At 40.2% G+C, this 20,936-nt stretch overlaps 1 protein-coding gene across 3 annotated transcripts in view; it reads right to left on the bottom strand.

The window, feature by feature from the left end:
* Positions 1-20,936, bottom strand: part of LOC124777974 (CBY1-interacting BAR domain-containing protein 1) — a 195,720-nt gene that overhangs the window by 129,899 nt on the left and 44,885 nt on the right. For all 3 annotated transcript variants that reach the window (XM_047253536.1, XM_047253538.1, XM_047253537.1), the window contains exon 2: positions 17,766-17,867. In XM_047253536.1, coding sequence (XP_047109492.1) covers positions 17,766-17,867 — 102 coding nt within the window. The remainder of the gene's footprint in view (positions 1-17,765; positions 17,868-20,936) is intronic.

Here is a 20,936-nt window from a genome sequence, read left to right as displayed (position 1 = left end):
GCTTGAGATGAATCATTGCAGAAACCCCACTCACATTCTAGTAGTCATATGAGAGCAGTGGGACAGGCTTCAGCAACATTATCTTGACTGCCTTTTGGGCAGTAAGTCAAAGATGATCCAAGCATGTTGCAATATACAGGGAATAATATGGTACTGAATGCTACCCACAGCTGATTTTGATTTTACAACTTTGTAATGATGTGCATCTTGAACAAACTCGTTTTATTTTAGCTATTGTTTTATTTTTATTACACTTTAATTCATTACTCCCTCAAATATATGCCCACACACATTAACAATATGCAGGTTGTGCAAAATTCTTTTTGACCAGTTTATTATTATTATTTTCGATTATTCCCAATTAAGAGAGCGTTTGAACTTGAATTCCCTTATGATGATTGTTTGTGTTTTTTCTGAGCCCAAATTTTCTTCATGTGTTCACTGTGTTGTTTCTTTCGCTCCGCTGTCCATTTGCATCCTGGTCTCTTCTGTGTTGTGGTGTCAAATTTATGTTTTTTGATGATGTTCCTGAATTCAGTTCTATTTTCTGCATCGTTTACTGTTATGTGTGCTTGTCTGAGGTCCTCTTCAACTTCTTTTATCCATTTTGTTTTTCCCCTGCCTGAGTTGATGACTTTAAGAATTCGCTTTGAAATTCTATTTTCATTCATCCTGTGGATATGTCCGTAGAACTGCATTCTTCTTTTCCTTATTGTATCCGTAATCTTGTCTGTGTATTTATATAATTGTGATGTTGGTCTCTTCTTCCAGATTCCTTGCTCTTGTATTGGGCCAAAAATTTTCCTGAGAATTTTCCTTTCTTGTTTTCAGTTTATTATTATTATTATTATCATTATTATTAGTCTACCTTACTTTAAAGAAAGACAACTGCTTTTTCAATTATATGCTGTGCCTTCATTGGGTCTATTATTACTTATAAACATGTGAATAACTACACTAATACATTAGAAAATCCAGGATGGAATAATGACAATATTATGAAAGGGATAGTTGCTACACAATACATAGTGGAGATGCTGAGTCAAAGTAGTCAAAACAAAAAGACTGTCAAACAAGGCTTTCGACCAAACAGGTCTCAGTATTAGATGACATACACACACACTCACACAAACACAACTCACACACACATGATTACAGGCTCTGACTGTCAAGGCTAGTCTGCCAGAGACTATAGTCGTGTGTCCACGACAGAGAGTGAGGAAGTGAGTGTGTGTGTGTATGTGTGTGCGTGTTTTGTCTAATCCTGATGATGAAAACCTGTTTGGCCAAAAGCTTTGTTCGACAGCCTTTTTGTTGTGCCTATCTGCAACTCAGCATCTCCTTTACATGGTGAGTAGCACCTATCCTTCTCATAATATTGTCATTATAGTAATACATACTTACATTGACTTCCACAGGATGTTTATTTAACACAGTGGATTATTTCTTAAAGTAATTACAGGATTTTGTCTAATGAGAAACATCAACATTCATTAAAGTATATATATATATATATATATATACACACACAAAATTCGAGCTTACGCAACCTAAGGTTGCTTCGTCAGGAAAGAGGGAGGGAGAGGGAAAGACGAAAGGATGTGGGTTTTATGGGAGAGGGTAAGGAGTCATCTCAATCCCGGGAGCGGAAAGACTTACATTAGGGGGAGAAAAGGACAGGTATACATTAGCACACACACACATATCCATATACAGACACCAGCAGACATATGTAAAGGCAAAGAGTTTGGGCAGAGATGTCAGTCGAGGTGGAAGTACAGAGGCAAAGATGTTGTTTAATGACAGGTGAGGTATGAGTGGTGGCAACTTGAAATTAGTGGAGGTATTGAAGAGCAAGTTCCCATCTCCGGAGTTCGGATAGGTTGGTGTCAGTGGGAAGTATCCAGATAACCCGGATGGTGTAACACTGTGCCAAGATGCGCTGGCCGTGCACCAAGGCATGTTTAGCCACAGGGTGATCCTCATTACCAACAAACACTGTCTGCCTGTGTCCATTCATGCGAATTGACAGTTTGTTGCTGGTCATTCCCACATAGAATGCATCACAGTGTAGGCAGGTCAGTTGGTAGATCACGTGGGTGCTTTCACACGTGGCTCTGCCTTTGATCGTGTACACCTTCCGGGTTACAGGACTGGAGTAGGTGGGGGTGGGAGGGTGCATGGGACAGGTTTTACACCGGGGGCGGTTACAAGGGTAGGAGCCAGAGGGTAGGGAAGGTGGTTTGGGGATTTCATAGGGATGAACTAAGAGGTTAAGAAGGTTAGGTGGACGGCGGAAAGACACTCTTGGTGGGGTGGGGAGGATTTCATGAAGGATGGATCTCATTTCAGGGCAGGATTTGAGGAAGTCGTATCCCTGCTGGAGAGCCACATTCAGAATCTGATCCAGTCCCAGAAAATAATATATATATAATCTAAAAACAAAGAACATGTGACTTACCAAACGAAAGCCCTAGCAGGTCGATAGACACACAAACAAACACAAACATACACACAAAATTCAAGCTTTCGCAACAAACTGTTGCCTCATCAGGAAATGAGGCAACAGTTTGTTGCGAAAGCTTTAATTTTGTGTGTATGTTTGTGTTTGTTTGTGTGTCTATCGACCTGCCAGCGCTTTCGTTTGGTAAGTCACATCTTCTTTGTTTTTAGATAATTTTTCCCACGTGGAATGTTTCCCTCAAGCTTTCGCAACCCACGGTTGCTTCGTCAGGAAGGAGAGGGAAAGATGAAAGGATGTGGGTTTTAAGGGAGAGGGTAAGGAGTCATTCCAATCCCGGGAGCAGAAAGACTTACCTTAGGGGGAAAAAAGGACAGGTATACACTCGCACACACACACATATCCATCCACACATATACAGACACAAGCAGACATATTTAAAGGCAAAGAGCTTCTTCCCTCATTCCTGACAATGCAACCGTGGGTTGTGAAAGCTTGAAATTTTGTGTGTGTGTTTGTGTGTTTTTTTATTGTGCCTATCTACCAGCACTTTCCCATTTGGTAAGTCACGGAATCTTTGTTTTAATATATTTTTCCCATGTGGAATGTTTCTTTCTATATATATATATATATATATATATATATATATATATATATATATATATATATATATATATATGTATGTGTGTGTGTGTGTGTGTGTGTGTGTGTGTGTGTGTGTGTGTGTAGGCGGGTTTGAGAGGAGGGAGGGAGAGACAGAGTTTTGTGATGATAAGGGAAAGCATTTAAGACCATTCTTTGTCATCAGTCCTCTAGCTGATTTCACTAGGCCTGTTAGGAGCTCTCTACTGTGTCAGCCTCTTTATTTCAGAGTAATAACTAGTTATTGGATATATTTCAGTCTCCAGCTTTCCCTCCAGATCTTACTCTCTCTGTTCTCTCAAATACCACAGACGTTATTCCCGAATGTCATATCATATGGTCCCTTCTTTATGTCATTGTTTTCCATATGTTCCTCTTGTCCTGATTCTGCAGAGAACCTCCTGATTTCTTATATTATCAATTCAAATAATTTCATCACCCTTCTACAGCAATACATCTCTAACACTTAAGATTCTCTTCTTTCCCTGTTTCCCTACAGTCCACAAATCACTTCCATTCAATGCTGTGCTCCAAATGTACATAATTAGAAATTTCTTTCTCAAATTAAGTCAATGTTTGACCCTAGCAGACTTCTTTTGGCCAGGAATGTGCTTACCTAGCGCCTGGCCCACCAACTTGTCTATTGGCAAAGCACGGACACTGCAATCACCTATATGGTTACCTCACGCCCCACTGTTAGAGTAGCAGGCCATTCCTCCACATCATTCCTCTGCCTTGGAAAACACTTCTGCCCTCTGGTCTTGGGCACACCTGGATTTCTCAGAGCCCTTCCTGGGATACTCTGGGTTAATCGACAAATATGATGATAGTGCCCCCCCCCCCCCCCCCCCCATGTCTCACAAATGTCTAGCATATTCACAGGGCAGACTATTCAAAGCTCCCAAAAACAAGTGTCACAGATAACCACCCTCAATTTACTTCCATGTAGCACTGATACATACTGTGCCCCATCTTGCATCTATTGGTCTAGCCAAACACTTTTAAATTCTAGCCATCCAAGTTTCACTGCTATCACCCTTTGGACGAGACTCTTAAAAACTTCATGGCTGACCATATCAGTCACAATTGTCTATCATCCATCCTACCAGCACTCGCTCCTCCCCTCAGCAGTCCAGCCACCACCAATTCCCTCTGCATGTTCCCGTGAGGGACCTTGTCTTCACCTAAGGCTGCCAGAATTGATTTCCTGCTGTCATTTCCAATCTTTTGGGATGGGTTACACTTCAAGACAGCGCAGTGCACCATAAGCACTTAAACAACTGCGGCCTCACCATTGTCCTCTCCCTGGATCCTATAGTCTACCATCATCTTTCATTCCAGACACAGAGTCATCCACGACACCCACCCTGGAGACAACTGCCTTGCCTCAGCTCCAGCCTGCAATTGGCTCCCTGCTGGAACGGCCCTCAGCTGCTCCACATGCCACACCAGTGCCAGCTCCAATGGAGGTGGACCTCAGCTTCCCAGCTGCCAGTAAGGACCCAACCAGATATACTACCAGCTCTCCTCCCCTTCATGGTGGGGAATGCTGTGTCAAGGCTTTACACCTACGCAGCCAGCACCAACAACACAGTGAGCTCCCTGCCACCGTTGGATGAGCAGCAGGCAGCAGCAAGTCATAGTCTTAGCTCACTATTTGTTTCATAGTTAAGTCGAGGGACATGAAAGGGAAGCAGTGGTTGGGAAGCGAGTAAGACAGGGTTGCAGTCTCTCTCCGATGTTATTCAATCTGTATATTGAGCAAGCAGTAAAGGAAACAAAAGAAAAATTCGGAGTAGGTATTAAAATCCATGGAGAAGAAATAAAAACTTTGAGGTTCACCGATGACATTGTAATTCTGTCAGGGACAGCAAAGGACTTGGAAGAACAGTTGAATGGAATGGACAGTGTCTTGAAGGAGGATATAAGATGAACATCAACAAAAGCAAATTGAGGATAATGGAATGTAGTCGAATTAAGTCGGGTGATGCTGAGGGAATTAGATTAGGAAATGAGACACTTAAAGTGGTAAAGGAGTTTTGCTATTTGGGGAGCAAAATAACTGATGATGGTCGATGTAGAGAGGGTATAAAATGTAGACTGGCAGTGGCAAGGAAAGCGTTTCTGAAGAAGAGAAATTTGTTAACATCGTGTATAGATTTAAGAGTCAGGAAGTCATTTCTGAAAATATTTGTATGGAGTGTAGCCATGTATGGAAGTGAAACATGGACGATAAATAGTTTGGACAAGAAGAGAATAGAAGCTTTTGAAATGTAGTGCTACAGAAGAATGCTGAAGATTAGATGGGTAGATCACATAACTAATGAGGAAGTATTGAATAGGATTGGGGAGAAGAGAAGTTTGTGGCACAACTTGACCAGCAGAAGGGATCAGTTGGTAGGACATGTTCTGAGGCATCAAGGGATCACCAATTTAGTATTGGAGGGCAGCGTGGAGGGTAAAAATCGTAGAGGGAGACCAAGAGATGAATACACTAAGCAGATTCAGAAGGATGTAAGTTGCAGTAGGTACTGGGAGATGAAGAAGCTTGCACAGGATAGAGCAGCATGGAGAGCTGCATCAAACCAGTCTCAGGACTGAAGACCACAACAACAACAGTTTAATTCTTAATTTCTTTGCAAGTTTTGGGTACTTTCATAGTTTAATTCACAAATTTCTGGTTTATTACAGTATTTGAGAGTTGTAGCATTGCGTTTTAGTACCCATATAGTGTAAATTCCCATAGTTGTCAGTCACCTGTTTGTTTTGAACACCTTGTGAGATAAAAGAGAGGAAAAAAATTGCTAGGGATGGATAGGGACTACGTCTGTTGTGTACGGATTCAGGGGGAATTGGCCACCATCTGTAATCAGCTGGGAGCTGTGTTGGCCGTGGTTGACAGGCTCCAGGCTGTTGCCCTGGGCCACGGTGACATTGGGACACCCGAGGCAAGCGCTTTGGCGCCTCTGGAACCTGTAGCACCGCCTAGGATTTCTGATGACACTGCGCCCTCAGATTCGGACGTCCCTGCCAGTCGATACTTGCCTGATGGTGACTGGCGAACTGTGGCGGGTTTGCGAATCCCTGGACAGAAGGCGAAAATTGGTGCTGCCGGCAAGGCTGTACCCGTACACCTCCATAACAGGTTTGAGGTACTGCCCACTGCTGAAAATACTTCTGAGCCAGCAAGGGCGGCCTCGCCTGTTGCAGCAGTGGCCGGTCTTCCTGAGAGGTCTGGACAAACGTAGAGGGTGGGATTGCTTGTCATTGGGATCTCCAATGTTAGGCAGGTGATGGAGCCCCTTAGGGATATGGCAGCTAAGGACGGGAAGAAAGCCAAAGATGGTGGCTCACATCGGCACTAATGACATGTGTCACTATGGATCAGGAGAGATTCTCTCTGGTTTCTGGTGGCTATCTGAGTTGGTGAAGACTGCCAGTCATACTAGCAAGATGAAGGCAGAGCTCACCATCTGCAGCATTGTCAACAGGACCAATATGGACCTTTGGTACAGAGCTGATTGGAGGGTCTAAATCAGAGGTTCAGACAGTTCTGCGACCATGTGGGCTGCAGATTCCTCGACCTGTGCCATTGGGTGGTGGGGTTTAGGGTTCCACTAAATGGGTCAGGTGTTCACTATACACAGGAGGTGGCTATACGGGTATCAGGGGCTGTGTGGCATGGACTGGGCAGTTTTTTAGGTTAGACAGTCTCGGGAGGGATCAAAAAGGGCTCTAGTCTCAAAGGGTGCAGGGCAAAGAAACAATGAGAATCGACCAAGCAACAGTCAGTACTGTAGCTGTAAACTGTCGTAGCTGTGTTGGAAAAGTACCACATCTTCAAGTGCTGATAGAAAGCACTGAAGCTGAAACCGTTAAAGGTACAGAAAGTTGGCTAAACCCGGAGATAAATTCTGCCGAAATTTTTACAGAGGCGCAAACTGTGTTCAGAAAGGGTAGAATAAATAAAGTAGGTGGTGGTGTGTTTGTGTCTGTTGGTAGTAGTTTAACTTGTAGTGAAGTTGAAATAGATAGTTCCTGCAAATTACTATGGGTAGAGGTTATAATCAACAGCCTTACCAAAATAATAATTGGCTCCTACTGACCCCCCAACTCAGATGATATAATAGCTGAACCGTTCAAAGAAAACTTGAATCTCATTACAAATAAGTACCACACTCATACAGTTATAACTGGTGGAGACTTCAATCTACCCTCGATTTGTTGGCGAAAACACATGTTCAAAGTCGCTGAACAATTAGTTCATCAGCCCACACAAATTGTAAATGGTTGCGAAAACACACTTGACCTCTTAGCCACAAATAATCCTAATCTTATAGAGAGCGTCATGACGGATACAGGGATTAGTGGAGAAAAGGTCATTGTAGCGAGGCTCGAAACCATATCAACCAAAACTACTAAAAATAAATGCAGAATATACCTATTTAAAACAAGCAGATAAAAATTCACTTGATGCCTTCCTAAGGGAGAGTCTCCATTCCTTCCAAGCTAATTATGTAAGTGTAGACCAGATATGGCTCAAATTCAAAAATACAGCATCAACAGTAATAGATAGATTCATACCGCATAAGTCAATAAGAGACTGGATTGATCCAACATGGTACACAAAACACGTCAGAACACTGTTGCAGAAGCAATGAAAAAAGCATACCAAATTCAGAAGAACGCAAAATCCCCAAGACTGGCTACGTTTCATGGAAGCTCGAAATTTAGTGTGGACGTCAATACGAGATGCTTTTAATAGTTTCCACAATGAAACATTGTCTCAAAATATGGTAAAAAACCCAAAGAGATTCTGGTCATATCTAAAGTACACCAGTGGCAAGAAACAGTCAATACCGTCACTACGCGATAGCGACGGAAATGTTACTGATAATGGTGCCACTAAGGCGGAGTTACTAAATACAGTTTTCCATAATTCCTTTGTGAAAGAAGACAAAGTAAATATTCCATAATTCAAAACCAGAACAGCTGTTAGCATGAGTGAAATAAAAGTAGATATCTTAGGTGTTGCAAAACAACTCAAATCACTTAAGAAAGGCATGTCTTCTGGTCCAGATGGTATACCAATCAGGTCCCTTTCAAAGTATGCAGACACAATAGCGCCTTTCTTAGCAATCATATACAACCACTCACTTGACGAAAGGTCTGTTCCTAAAGACTGGAAAGTAGCACAGGTCATACCAATATTCAAGAAAGGAAATACGAGTAACCCATTGAATTACAGACCCATATCACTGACCTCAATTTGCTGTAGGATTTTGGAGCATATACTGTACTCGAACATTATGAATCACCTTGAAAAAAATGACTTATTTATACATAACCAACACAGATTCAGAAAATATTGTTCTTTATTCCCATGAAGTCATGAGTGCTGTCGACAAGGGATCTCAGATTGATTCCATATACCTAGATTTCCAGTAGGCTTTTGATATCGTTCCTCACAAGCAACTATTATCAAATTGCGTGCATATGGGGTATTGTCTCAGTTGTGTGACTGGATTTGTGATTTCCTCTCAGAGAGGTCACAGTTCATAGTGATGGACAGTAAATCATCGGGCAGAACAGAAGTGATATCTGGCATTCCGCAAGGCCCTCTGCTGTTCTTGATTTACATAAATGATCTAGGTGATAATCTGAGCAGCCCCCTTAGATTGTTTGCAGATGATGCTGTAATTTACCGTCTAGTAAAATCATCAGATAGTCAATTCCAATTACAAAATGATCTAGAGAGAATTTCTGTATGGTGCAAAAAGTGGCAATTGGCACTAAACACAGAAAAGTGCAAGGTCATCAACATGGGTACTAAAAGAAATCCGATAAATCTTTGGTATACGATAAATCACACAAATCTAAGGGCTGTCAATTCAACTAAATACCTAGGGATGGAGAGCTGCATCAAACCAGTCTCAGGACTGAAGACCACAACAACAACCTAGGGATTACAATTACGAGCAACTTAGATTGGAAAGACCACGTAGATAATATTGTAGGGAAGGCAAAACAAAGACTGCCCTTTGTTTGCAGAGCACTTAGAAGATGTGACAAATCCACTAAAGAGTCAGCCTAGATTACACTTGTCCATTCTCTGCTGGAATACTGCTGTGCGGTATGGGATCCTTAGCAGGTAGGATTGATGGAGGACATCGAAAAAGTGCAAAGAAGGGCAGCTCGTTTTGTGTTATTCTGCAATAGGGGTGAGAGTGTCACTGATATGATACATGAGTTGGGGTGGCAGTCACTGAAACAAAGGCAGTTTTCTTTGCGGTGAGATCTATTTACAAAATTTCAATCGCCAACTTTCTCTTCTGAATGCGAAAATATTTTGTTGAGACCCACCTACGTAGGGAGAAATGATCATCATAATAAAATAAGAGAAATCAGAGCTCAAATGGAAAGATTTAGGTGTTCCTTTTTCCCATGCACCATTCGAGATTGGAATGGTAGAGAAGTAGTACGAAAATGGTTCGATGAACCCTCTGCCAGGCACTTGAGTGTGAATTGCAGAGCAACCATGTAGATGTAGATGTAGATGGGTTAGGTGGCCATGGACCTTGCACACGCAGCTCTCCAGACAAGGTATGGTCACACTCCGCCCAGGCACCATGTGGCAACCCAAGCGCATGCAGAGGTCACTGGCCCTGCGGACCCTTTCTCCTCTGTGGACCACATGACCAAAAGCAGTATATGTACTATCTTGGTGCTGAGGCAGTATTTAGACCAGCACCTGAACTACGCTCAAATAGTTCACTCCAAGTAAGTTTCATGGACCAGGTGCCAATTGTGAAACCATCCTACAATTAGGATCTTACTCTGGAGCTGCAGCTACAACAACATCATTCACATCAACATTCACCTCCAGGAGCTGCCAGCTATGGACCTACATCATTTGTGGCCTCTACACTGAAGAGACATGGCCTCTGACGCCGTGGCCAGCAGTTTTTCACCAGCAGTACACTGGACTTATACTTTTGCACATCTCTTCTAGACTTTGATTATGGCATGTTTAGTGTATTGACATTGGATTTTGGTACTTTCAATTTACTGAGACATTTTCAGGCCTTCAGATATTATTATTGATCTTTCAGTATTCAAAAAGTGACTTGTTTTCAATTATTTTGTTCCAAACTTTTCAGTATGCTGAATCTGTTCTTCCAGCAAGCAATCCTTTTTCAATTTCTTCACGTGTGTCCTGTGGCCATTTTGCCTTTGTTTCCTTGCACTTTCTTCCTGTTTCACTCCTAAGTGACTTCTATTTCTGTATTCCTGCCTTTTCCTGACCATTTTTGTACTTTCTTCTGGCATTGATCAAGTATTTCTTTGTTACCTAAGGCTTCTTCACAGTTACCTCCCTTACGCCTACATTTTTCTGCCTAGCTTTGGTAATTACCCATTTTAGAGACTGCCCATTCCTTTTCAACTGTGCTGCTTACTGTAGTATTTGACATTCAGTGACCATCAAACAAACATCATCATTCCTCAGTATCCCATTTCATTCCACATCAAATCTTCCTGATGATTTTCTTATACTTCAGCATGCTCATCATCACTACATTGTGGTCTGAGTGTATATATGGTTATGGGTAGCATATACCATATAATTCAGTATCTTATTTCAGAACCTCTCTCTCAGCATGATTTACAGAAGCTCACATGTTTGTGTGCCTCCAGGCCATTTTCCAGTTATACCTCTTCCTCTTGTGCTTTATGAACAATGTATTCACTATAGCCAACTGAAGTTTACTGCAGAATTATACTAGTCTTTCTCCTCTCTCATTCCTGCTATGAAGTCTATATCCTCCCATAACACTGTTTTCAATTCTTTCCCCCTACTGCAGTGTTCCAATTCTCTGCCATTCTTAGATTATCCCCTCCCTTTACATACTGTGTTACCTGTCATATTCTCATATGCTCTTCCTAGCTCTTCATCTTCTGCTTCTGACATCAGCATGTGTAGATGAATTATTGTTGTTGGCTTTGGTTGGATGATGATTCCGATGAGAATAATCTGATCACTGAATTGCTTAAAGTAACTCACTCCCTGACCTACCTTCTTATTTGTAATGAAGCCTATTCCAAATATACTATTTTTTGTGGGTGTCGATATTACCCTAGATTTGTCTGATGAGAAATCCTTATCTTCTTTCAATTTCACTTGACTGATCCTCACTACATCTAGCGGCTCGTAATTAAAGGCTCTGAGGCGGAGCCGCCCCAAAATATATGTTAAAGTAAATTTTGCAAGAACGTATTACATAATTTAAATTATCAGGACGAATTTCGTATATTTTCCATTCCGATTAAAATAACGACGTTCAACGTTTTTGGAACTGTTTGTATCGATGAATGTTTTCCGAACGGTTAGTAGTGTTTAGGCTGCGCCTTGGAAAGTCCGTAAGCTGCGTGTATTAGCGGTTTAGGGGCGTGGCTTCTACATAGCATTGCTCGTTATGGGCGATCCGAAGGCTCAGAGCTTGCAGCCTAAGGGTGTTATACCAACCACCACACGTTTTTCACGTTCCACTATCTATGTAATAAAGGAATGTAGAGTGGCCGAAACTTCGCTATCCAATATCTGTCTCTGCACATCTCTACTACGCCTCGATGCGTCATTAATCGACGTTTAGTATTTTTGTTTTGATAATGTTTTACATAGTAGTTTTGTTTCTGCCATTGGCTATTGTATCCACATTTAGAGTAAGTTTGCAAATATCCCGCCAGAGTGCACTAGACTACAGTAACATAACAGTACTGCCATCTAGCGAGAGTTTCGTAAGTGATTAGAGGACAAAGCGCGCGAAATTTGTCCCGTTACTTTATTTTCCGTGCTTGCTGATGCTGACTGCTTTTGTTGACACCGTGTGATATTAGCAAGTTTCTATTTCGGAGTGTATTTTGCAAGATTTTAGTGAGTTTTACTTCCTTGTGAATATCTGCGAATTACGGCGAGTGTGAAACCAGCGCAACATGAATTCAGTGTGCAATTTAATAGGTAAAAGCTTGGAACACGGCCACAGGATGAAAGTGAAAGAACTTGGTGCACCCAGACCCGATCAATCAAGAACAGAAACAGTGTAAATCTAGGCAAGGATACAAACGCAGTTTTAACAGAGCAATGTACGATGCAGCTGAGTGGTTGTGTGGTTGTGAAGTGAAAAACGCATTTTTCTGTTTCACCCGTCTTCTTACAAATAGTACTGATAGTGCCTGGACTGAAACTGGTATCGCTGACTTAAAGAATTTTCACGCAAAGGTGAAAAAACATAATTCCAGCGAAAAACATTTAAATGGGTTCATTGAGTTTTCAATGCTAGGGAAAGTGGACATTATGTGCCAATTAGACAGTGCTTACCGCCGTAATATAAAGATATATAATGAAAATGTATCAAAAAATCGGTATATTCTGGGTAAACTGATAGACTGTATTAAATTTTGCGGCAAATTCGAGCTTGCCTTAAGGGGCCACGATGAAACAGAAGATTCCAAAAACCCAGGAATTTTTCGAGGATTAGTCAGTCTTATGGCAGAACTGGACTGCGTCTTGAAGCAGCACATTGAGAAATCAGAAAACCGTGTTTTCTTAGGCCTATCGAAGACAATTCAAAATGAACTCCTGGAATCAATTTATGAGGTGTGCCTTAATCTCATCAAGAGTGAACTGTCGAAGGCAAACTTTCTCGCAATAGAAGTTGATGAAACTACTGACTGTGCAAATTTGTCACAATTGGTCCTAATAATTCGCTATGAGCTACTGGGACAAATAAATGAAAGATTTATTTCCTTTGTACGCCCAAAAAGTCACAGTGCAGACGATGTAACTGCAGCTGTTCTCTGCGAGCTAGAGAAAATGAATGTACAAGAAACACCTGAAAAACTGATAGCTCAGTGTTACGACGGTGCTCCTGTTATGAGTGGCCATAAAAGTGGAGTTCAAACTAGAATTAGAGAAGTGTACAGGAATGCTCACTTTATTCACTGTTACGCCCATCAGTTAAATTTAATTGTTGAACGTTGTTTTCACGGTCTTCTAGCCGTACAGCCATTCTTGACGAAGTAGTGAAGAAGCGTATTCCTACCTGTCCTCAGTCCATCAGATGGAATTTTAAATCACGGAGCATAACCACTGTGTACAAATACCAAAAGGAAATTGTTGAGTGCCTAGAAAGAATTATTGATGATGATGCCAGTGATTACAAGACAATAAACAAGGCCACGGGACTGAAGGGTTTCCTGCAAGACGAAGATTTCCTCTTCTGGTTAAATTTTTTTAATACAGTCATGCCTCACTGTGACATTCTCTTTAATCAACTGCAGCAGAGGAATATTGATGCAGTGAAAACTGTTGAATATGTTTCGCACTTTGCAGATTCTGTCCAGCAAGTTAGGGCCTCACTTGAAACTGACGATCTCTGGGAACAGGTAGAACCAACTGCAAAATGGGGACGTTTCACAGAATCAAGAATAGTGTGTGCACGAAACGTTTGCGACCTCATCACAACTCAGATCAGAGAACGATTCAGTTTCAATGATCACTTATCGATTGCACAGCTGTTTGATCCAGCGTTGTTTGCAAAACATCAAACTATTTTTCCGGAAAAAGAGTTTAAAATAGCTGTTAATTTGTTCAATTTACAGTCTTCTGATCTACGTCATGAGCTGAACGTGTTGTACAGCCGAAAAGATTTTATGAAGGCGTCAGGTGCTTTGACCATGTTGAACTGTCTTTACGATAACAATCTGGCTAAAGCTTTTCCTGAAAGTGTAAAACTTCTGCAAATAATAGTAACATTCCCTATGACGACCGGCGAGGCAGAACGCTGCTTCTCGACGTTAAAGCGAGTGAAAACATTCATGCGCAACACTATGAATGAGGACAGACTTTGTGCGCTTGCAATGTGTTCCCTAGAAAAAGAATTATTGAATCGGCCAAATTTCAATGAAATGGTCATAGACCACTTTGCTGCGCAGAAGGGGAGACGAGCTGACTTCGTCTATAAACAAATGAATTGAGGTAAGCAAAAGTGCATTCATAATTGATAAGAGGTAATTCTTTATATTAAGTCCTACTTAGCCTATTAAGTGAAGTGGATAAAAAAGTGTAGTGTCATGTTTAGCCAGTCATAAACGTGATGACATTTTCCGAAACGAATCACTTTTGGTACCGGTACAGTGTGTTGCGCTACAGTGTCACATTTTGTGTACTTTAGCACAACAAACCGTACTAAAAATGACGTATTTTGGAGAGATCTTTAGTGCGCTATTTCATATAAATGCATGTTTTCATAATACACAATAAATACGAACTGTTCGCTTCTCAAACATGCGAAATAATATGGCAGTTGCACGGATTGCTCATGCCACCCAATCACAGTACAAGACTTGTGACGTCACGAAAACATTACAGTATCGTCATGCGAACTCGTAAACTTCGAGCTTTGGAGGTTAACCACAATAAACGCCTTACGTTTAGTACTGAAAACACCAAAAATATTAAGCAACCGCAAAGTTAACATTCATCGCATTAAAGATCTCTCCAAAACGCGTCTTTTCATATGATTTGCTGCAGTGTCAGAATATGTAATGATGACGTATAAAAACACTAACCAAAGATTTTAATTCGAAGTTAGCTTTTAATCATATTTAATACCTGATTATAGAAGATACAGTACGTAAAATTATGGGTAGAGAGTGATCTGCCACCCCCCTCCCCCTGAATTTTTAGTTGTTTATGTCAGACTAATCTGTAGTGTAACCTGAGGTCTATGTTGGCTCCAATCGATAAATGCCGCAGCCTTCCCCAATATAGAAACCACGAGCCGCGCCTGAGCTTGAACCTTTGCATTTCTGTTTGCATGTTTTCTAGCTTCCCTACTAATTAACAATATTAACAACAGTTAGAGAATGGAACAACTTCCAGCATTGTGCCAAGGCATACAAAATGGCAGTTGTTTGCCCTTTTAATTGGCAGAGTTTCTAATAAGCAAATTTTTAGTGCCCTTCACATTGACCAGAACATTTTACATCATATAAATATAAGTAGATACCTAATTGGCTATTCTCATGTGGCCTAATAAGTGTCCATGTTCTTTTCTTAGAGTGATTACATGTTGTCCAGTCACATTAATGTGACCACCTGTTAAAAGCCTAAACAACAATCTTCTGCAGTACAGATTGCTGCAAGACATGCAGGATGAGAGTCAGTGAGGTTCTGGAAGGTGCCAAAAGGGATGTGGAGCCATGCTGGCTTCAGTGCTGTGACCTGCTGTGCTAAGTTTCTCAGTTGAGGATCCATGGTACAAACGGCCTGATCGAGGTGGTCCCACAGATTCTCAATTGGGTTTAAATCCAGGGTGTTTGGCGGCCAGGAGAGTATGGTAAACTCATCCTAGTGCTCTTCAAACCATGAACATAAACTGTGAGCCATGTGATACATTGTATTGGCGTGCTGGTAGATGTCATCGAGCCAAGAAAAAACAATCTGCATGCCGGGGTGGACATAGTCCCCAAAGAAGGGCCATAAATGAAATCAATATGCTAATCAGTGTGTACTTCACGGATTGCATTATAACTGATTCAGACTGACTATGGACCGATTTATATGCAAGTCTGGCATTACCTCATCACAGACTGCTCCTGATCACAAACACCATCTGGATAGTGGCACCACAGCAGTTGACAGAAATGCTGCATCAGCTACTCAGCTTCCATAGCTATGTCAGATTGTGGCAGTGCACTTTTCATGCCATTTGTACAGTGTTTTCCCCTCAGAGGTATTATAGTAATTACCCATAATTTAAAATTTTGTTTGTTTCTGATTACTGATTAGTTTCTTTTCTCTGTAAAGGATCCTTCAATACTAAAACCAAGTTACAGTTATCCTTTCTGTTTTGATGTCAAAATCTTCTCTTTTATATCTCTTCACTTTTTCTTTTGAAAATATCGTTTAAGTCACAGAATTCTTACTTGAATCTAGATTACCTGTTCATAATATGCTTGTGAATCTCAGCACTAAAAGAATTTTTTTTTTCTAAATTAAAAAAAAAAAAGACTTATAACTCTCTCTGAATGGACACTACATGAGTGATGAAAAATAATTAGTATTTTCCAGCAATATTATATAAGATGTTCACAATGTCACTTGAGTTGAAATTAATTAGTATTATTTTGTGTAGTTTCATATTGTACATAGGTGACACTATTCTGTTACAATTGGGAAGAATTAAAAGTATTTATGTTGCAAAGTAGCTAACATGAGTTTGGAATCAATCAATTATGTGCTTAATATTTCAAAAAACACTGTAAATATAATTTTCATTTAAATTACTAAAGTTAATGAGAGTGTGAAACTTTACCAACCTGTCTGATATTCCATTAGTCTCATGTAATTTCCTTTTTAATTGTCCTCATACGATTATTCAAAGTGGTGAACAGTTACAGGATGCACAGAGACACAACACTAAAATTTACATTTTCATTTTCTTCCTATTTATTAATATTAAACCCAGTTAAAACATCAATTTCTTAACATAGATTGGCAAACTAAATGTATTATAAGTGGTTGCATGAACTCACATGTGACATAATAACAAAATATCTTGAAAACAACTTTATGAGCAGGCTGACTGTTGAATCCTACATGTTGAAGACCGACTAACAATATACATAGTCGCCATTCTCGCTGAATGCTAACTACTGACTGATTGATAATTACATAATGAAAACCAAATACTGAAAATAAGATGTGCACTCATTAATGACTATTTACCCGCTCATTAACAGCCTACATAGTAATTGTGCTACTTGAATGCTAACCACTGACTGACTGGAAATCACATGAAATCTTCCAAAATATAGCTTAGGCTGTGTAAGAATATGAGGATTTCAAGGATGGATACTACATGAACCACATGTATAATAGAAAACAAAAAAAGCTATTTAAGGAGTAGACCTGCAGTAAATGGAAGTATTCTACCTTGCTGTGTCTTAAGTGACTACATTGTTTAACTTCTTGAATTGCCTGGATTTGAAATGTGAACTGGCATCAAAAGCACATTTGCATGAATTTAGCATGAGTTACACATTTGTCAAGTAAATTTTACAGTTGTGTTAGTGATATGCTACTGCTCACTGCACACTGTGTCTTTTACCAGTCACTTATGTTATGGCACTATTCCTCTGGGGTAAAGAAGTTTTATTTGACAAAAAGACAAACATGTGCATTCTATAGAGCAAAATGAGCCTTGTAGCTCACATCTGCAAAACCTAAAAATACCAACAATTCCATCATTGTTAGTACTGTGTAACTTGGAATTCATAAAGAAAAACCAACAGAAACATAAACTGTGACAACCTGTTCATTAATAAACTCATGTTGCAAACAGAAAATGGGCATACAATTGCCAGACTTAAGAAAATAGTTAGCACATATATTGTCTCACGGCATAATGCAAACAAAGGCATTAGAAACACCACATGCAAACAGCTTACAGGAAAGGAAACAAAGGCATTAGAAACATCACATGCAAACAGCTTACAGGAAAGGAACAGTTGTTTTATCTACGTTATATGATTTGAACTTTCTAAATCTTATATTATACTTATGGAACATACTACAAAATAGGATTGTAAATAAATATACCTAGCATTTTTTCTGGTGTATTCTGCAAACACTGCACAGAGGTCTGCAAAGTGTTTTTCAACTGTCGATATTCTTTCTTGAATGAATTTTGCTTGCTGCTCACTGCGAATAGAAAATTTAAGAGCCATCATTCACATATTTTTAATAAATTAAATGGTCGATGAATTTTGAGGTAGTATGTAACAAAAGAAAAAAGAAAAACATGAAAACAATAAACTATAAATGTGGAAAATGTTTAAATTTGGTAGGGATTAAGCTCATAATCGTATTTCATCCCTGTCACCCCATTTCCTTCTCTTCTTTAAATACCACCCATTTATGAATTCAGTATTATTTGACTCAATGGAGAGCAAATCATCACAAATTGAGATCTTTGCTTGTTTACAGGTGAATGCCACCCACAAAGGGTTATGGCAGTTGAAGGACATGTACCACAGAATTCTGTTTCCACTGGGAATTAACAGTAGTAATGAAATTAATAAGAAGAAAGTTAATACTCCAGACAATAGCAATACATGATGTTTACACTCTGTGTTATGAAATGCAAAATCACTGCAGCCACAAACACCTTTATTTTTATTTGTCTTCAATTTGAGAATAGGGGTCTGTAAAACTGTCGGTTTGGATGACCTTAAAGAAGCCTTTGTAAGATGTGGAGATACCTATTTTCCACAATACTCTTACAGCTACATCTGCTAAATAAAGTATTTATTTTAGGTGCACTCCCTCAGAAAATAATTTCATGCTTCAAGGTTTGGCTGGCTGTATGGGCAGTTGCTCCATCCTGTAGGAAGTAACTGTAGGTCTTTTTCTCTTCTGTTAATGCTGAAACAGATGATTTCAAAATGATGGCAATGTAACGTGCCAGAGTCAGCATCTGATGAAAGAAGATGGGACCAATTATGTGCAGACACTGCACACCAAACCCCAAGCTTCTGATCATGCAATAGTGTTTCATGGAAGTTGTGCAGATTCTCTGCTGCCCAGAACCTATGATTCTGTGAACTGACATAACCACTTACGTGAAACCAGGTTTCATCAGACATAAAGACCAGAACAATGGCCAAGCTATTCATTGTTATCTCAGTGAACAGCCACTCACAAAACCGGAGGCACTGAGGAGCATCTACTGGTTTTAATGCGTGAACAACAGACATTCAGTATGGATGCTTGCACATGTCCAGGTGGAGCATTCATCTGCATGATCGATGTTATATGCTGGTCTCTTATGACAGTCATTGGATTGATTTTGTAGGACTCTGAATCATCTTCTGGTGAACTGCAGCCCCGTTTTATGATGTGTGAGGAGGTTTCGGACTGTTTTTTGACTTGTTCCAAACAGATCCTGTCTGACACCATTTTCAGACTAAGTGTTGCATGACACTCTTTGCTGGCACTTTAACACCATTAAACTTCTTAGCAAACAACTGACCAAACGGTTTCCACAACTTTGTTGGCACGTAACTGAGTTATGGCAGCTTCCAAGAGGGCACACGCGTGATCCTACCAGCACCACTTGTGCATTTGTTCCATCAACTCTGGCCCTCAACGTATCATCTTTGATGGGTTATATGTTCCCTGTGGGACTGTATGGTGGTGAGTGGTGTGTCTGACATGGAGCTGGACAGGTGTGCCTGAATATTTGGTATCCTAGCAATTTTAGCGAGTTAACGCTTGACCATTGGGCTATGGGGGCTCAAGTTTTCCTGTAGTGTTGACCCTTGCTAGGAGTGAGTTTAGTGGGTAAAGGGGAACTCTCATCGCATGTAACCTGGTTCCGATATGTGACAGTGAGTTGTAGTGTGCTAAATATGCCAAGATGTATTGAATAACTTGTCAACCACGAGCAGCAGTGCAGTATTATCCAGTGCCTACCTGGAGTCCTGAAGATATTGGTCTCCTTGGCATTTGTTTGAAATTATCTATGAAGACTATTTAGTAAGTACTGCATTGAAAGACTGTTAATTCTGCCCAATGCGAGTTAACCAGAAATCCAGTTTCTTTATGCCTATTGGTGACCTAATTAATGCTATGTGTCTCAATTTGGAGGTTTCTGTCTGCGCCAGACTAGTATTTTGCAATGTTAATATTGACTATTTGAAACTAATGATGTAATTTGTATTTGTGTTTGTAACGTCCCCTTAGAAAAATTAATGAATTACTGTGCTGATAAACCTCTTACATTATTTGATTTTCAAACAGCTGAGCAAAACTGAACGTTCTCAGACATTTCTCTCTTGACTTATTCTGATCAACACTAAACTGACAAACAATATTTTTAGCGCAACGCAATCTGACTTTCAAAAACCCCTACAAAAGAATGGCCCTGACTAAAAATAACCTATACCTTTCGTGAATCAATTACCTCACAAAAATCTTTGTTATTAGAAGTCCTGGGGCGAATTGGATTTGGCCTGTAACTGAAATTGTATGTGCGCAGCCTAAAGGTATGCATGTTTGGGTCGCGTGTGTGTGCATACTTGTATTTGTGCACTCTCTTACTATGTGTTCAGCAGCCCTTCAGGTTATAGGTACAGTTTAACCAGCCATCTGCCATTTGATGTGTATCCCAATTACAGAGTCTATTAGCCCCTAAGAGGCCCTAGTAAAGATATACCTTGATTTTTTTTTAATCTTATTTAAATTATTATCTAATTATTCTTTTAAATGGCCTTGTACATTGCTTCTTGTTATTGCTGGGGAGATTTACTTGCAGTGGTTATGAGTGGGCAGTTCTGATGCTGAACTTTTGATAGTTATATTTTCAACAGCCTGTGTAAGTATTATTGTGTATGTTAATTTTTATCAAACTTGTTTTGCTGTTTGATGTTGGTATGTTGACAGCCTTGTATCTGCAGCAGTTGATACATTTACTGTTCTGCTGGTGAGGGGCAGGGACGTGTTTTCCTTCTGCTTTGCCAGCTTTCCTGTCATTGCACGAGGCCTAAGTGTTGGCAGGTCACACGTGATTCTGCAAATCTCCTGTCCCAGCCTCAAGTTGAGTAGTTTGTTGTTATTCTTTTGGTATCGTGCCACAGTGGGGGTGCCAATGGATTAGGAAGTAACTGACTCAGTAACTCTTGTTATTGGAAGGCCCTTGTGGGCATGTAATGAAAGTCTCTGGGCAAACTGAACAATGAGTTTCTTGATTTCTTAAAAAATTAAGGGTTT

This window comes from Schistocerca piceifrons, chromosome 2 (assembly GCF_021461385.2).
Source record: "Schistocerca piceifrons isolate TAMUIC-IGC-003096 chromosome 2, iqSchPice1.1, whole genome shotgun sequence".
Taxonomy (NCBI): Eukaryota; Metazoa; Arthropoda; class Insecta; order Orthoptera; family Acrididae; genus Schistocerca; species Schistocerca piceifrons.
The sequence above is the reverse complement of the archived record's forward strand: the minus strand, read 5'-3'. Positions and strand labels throughout refer to the sequence as shown.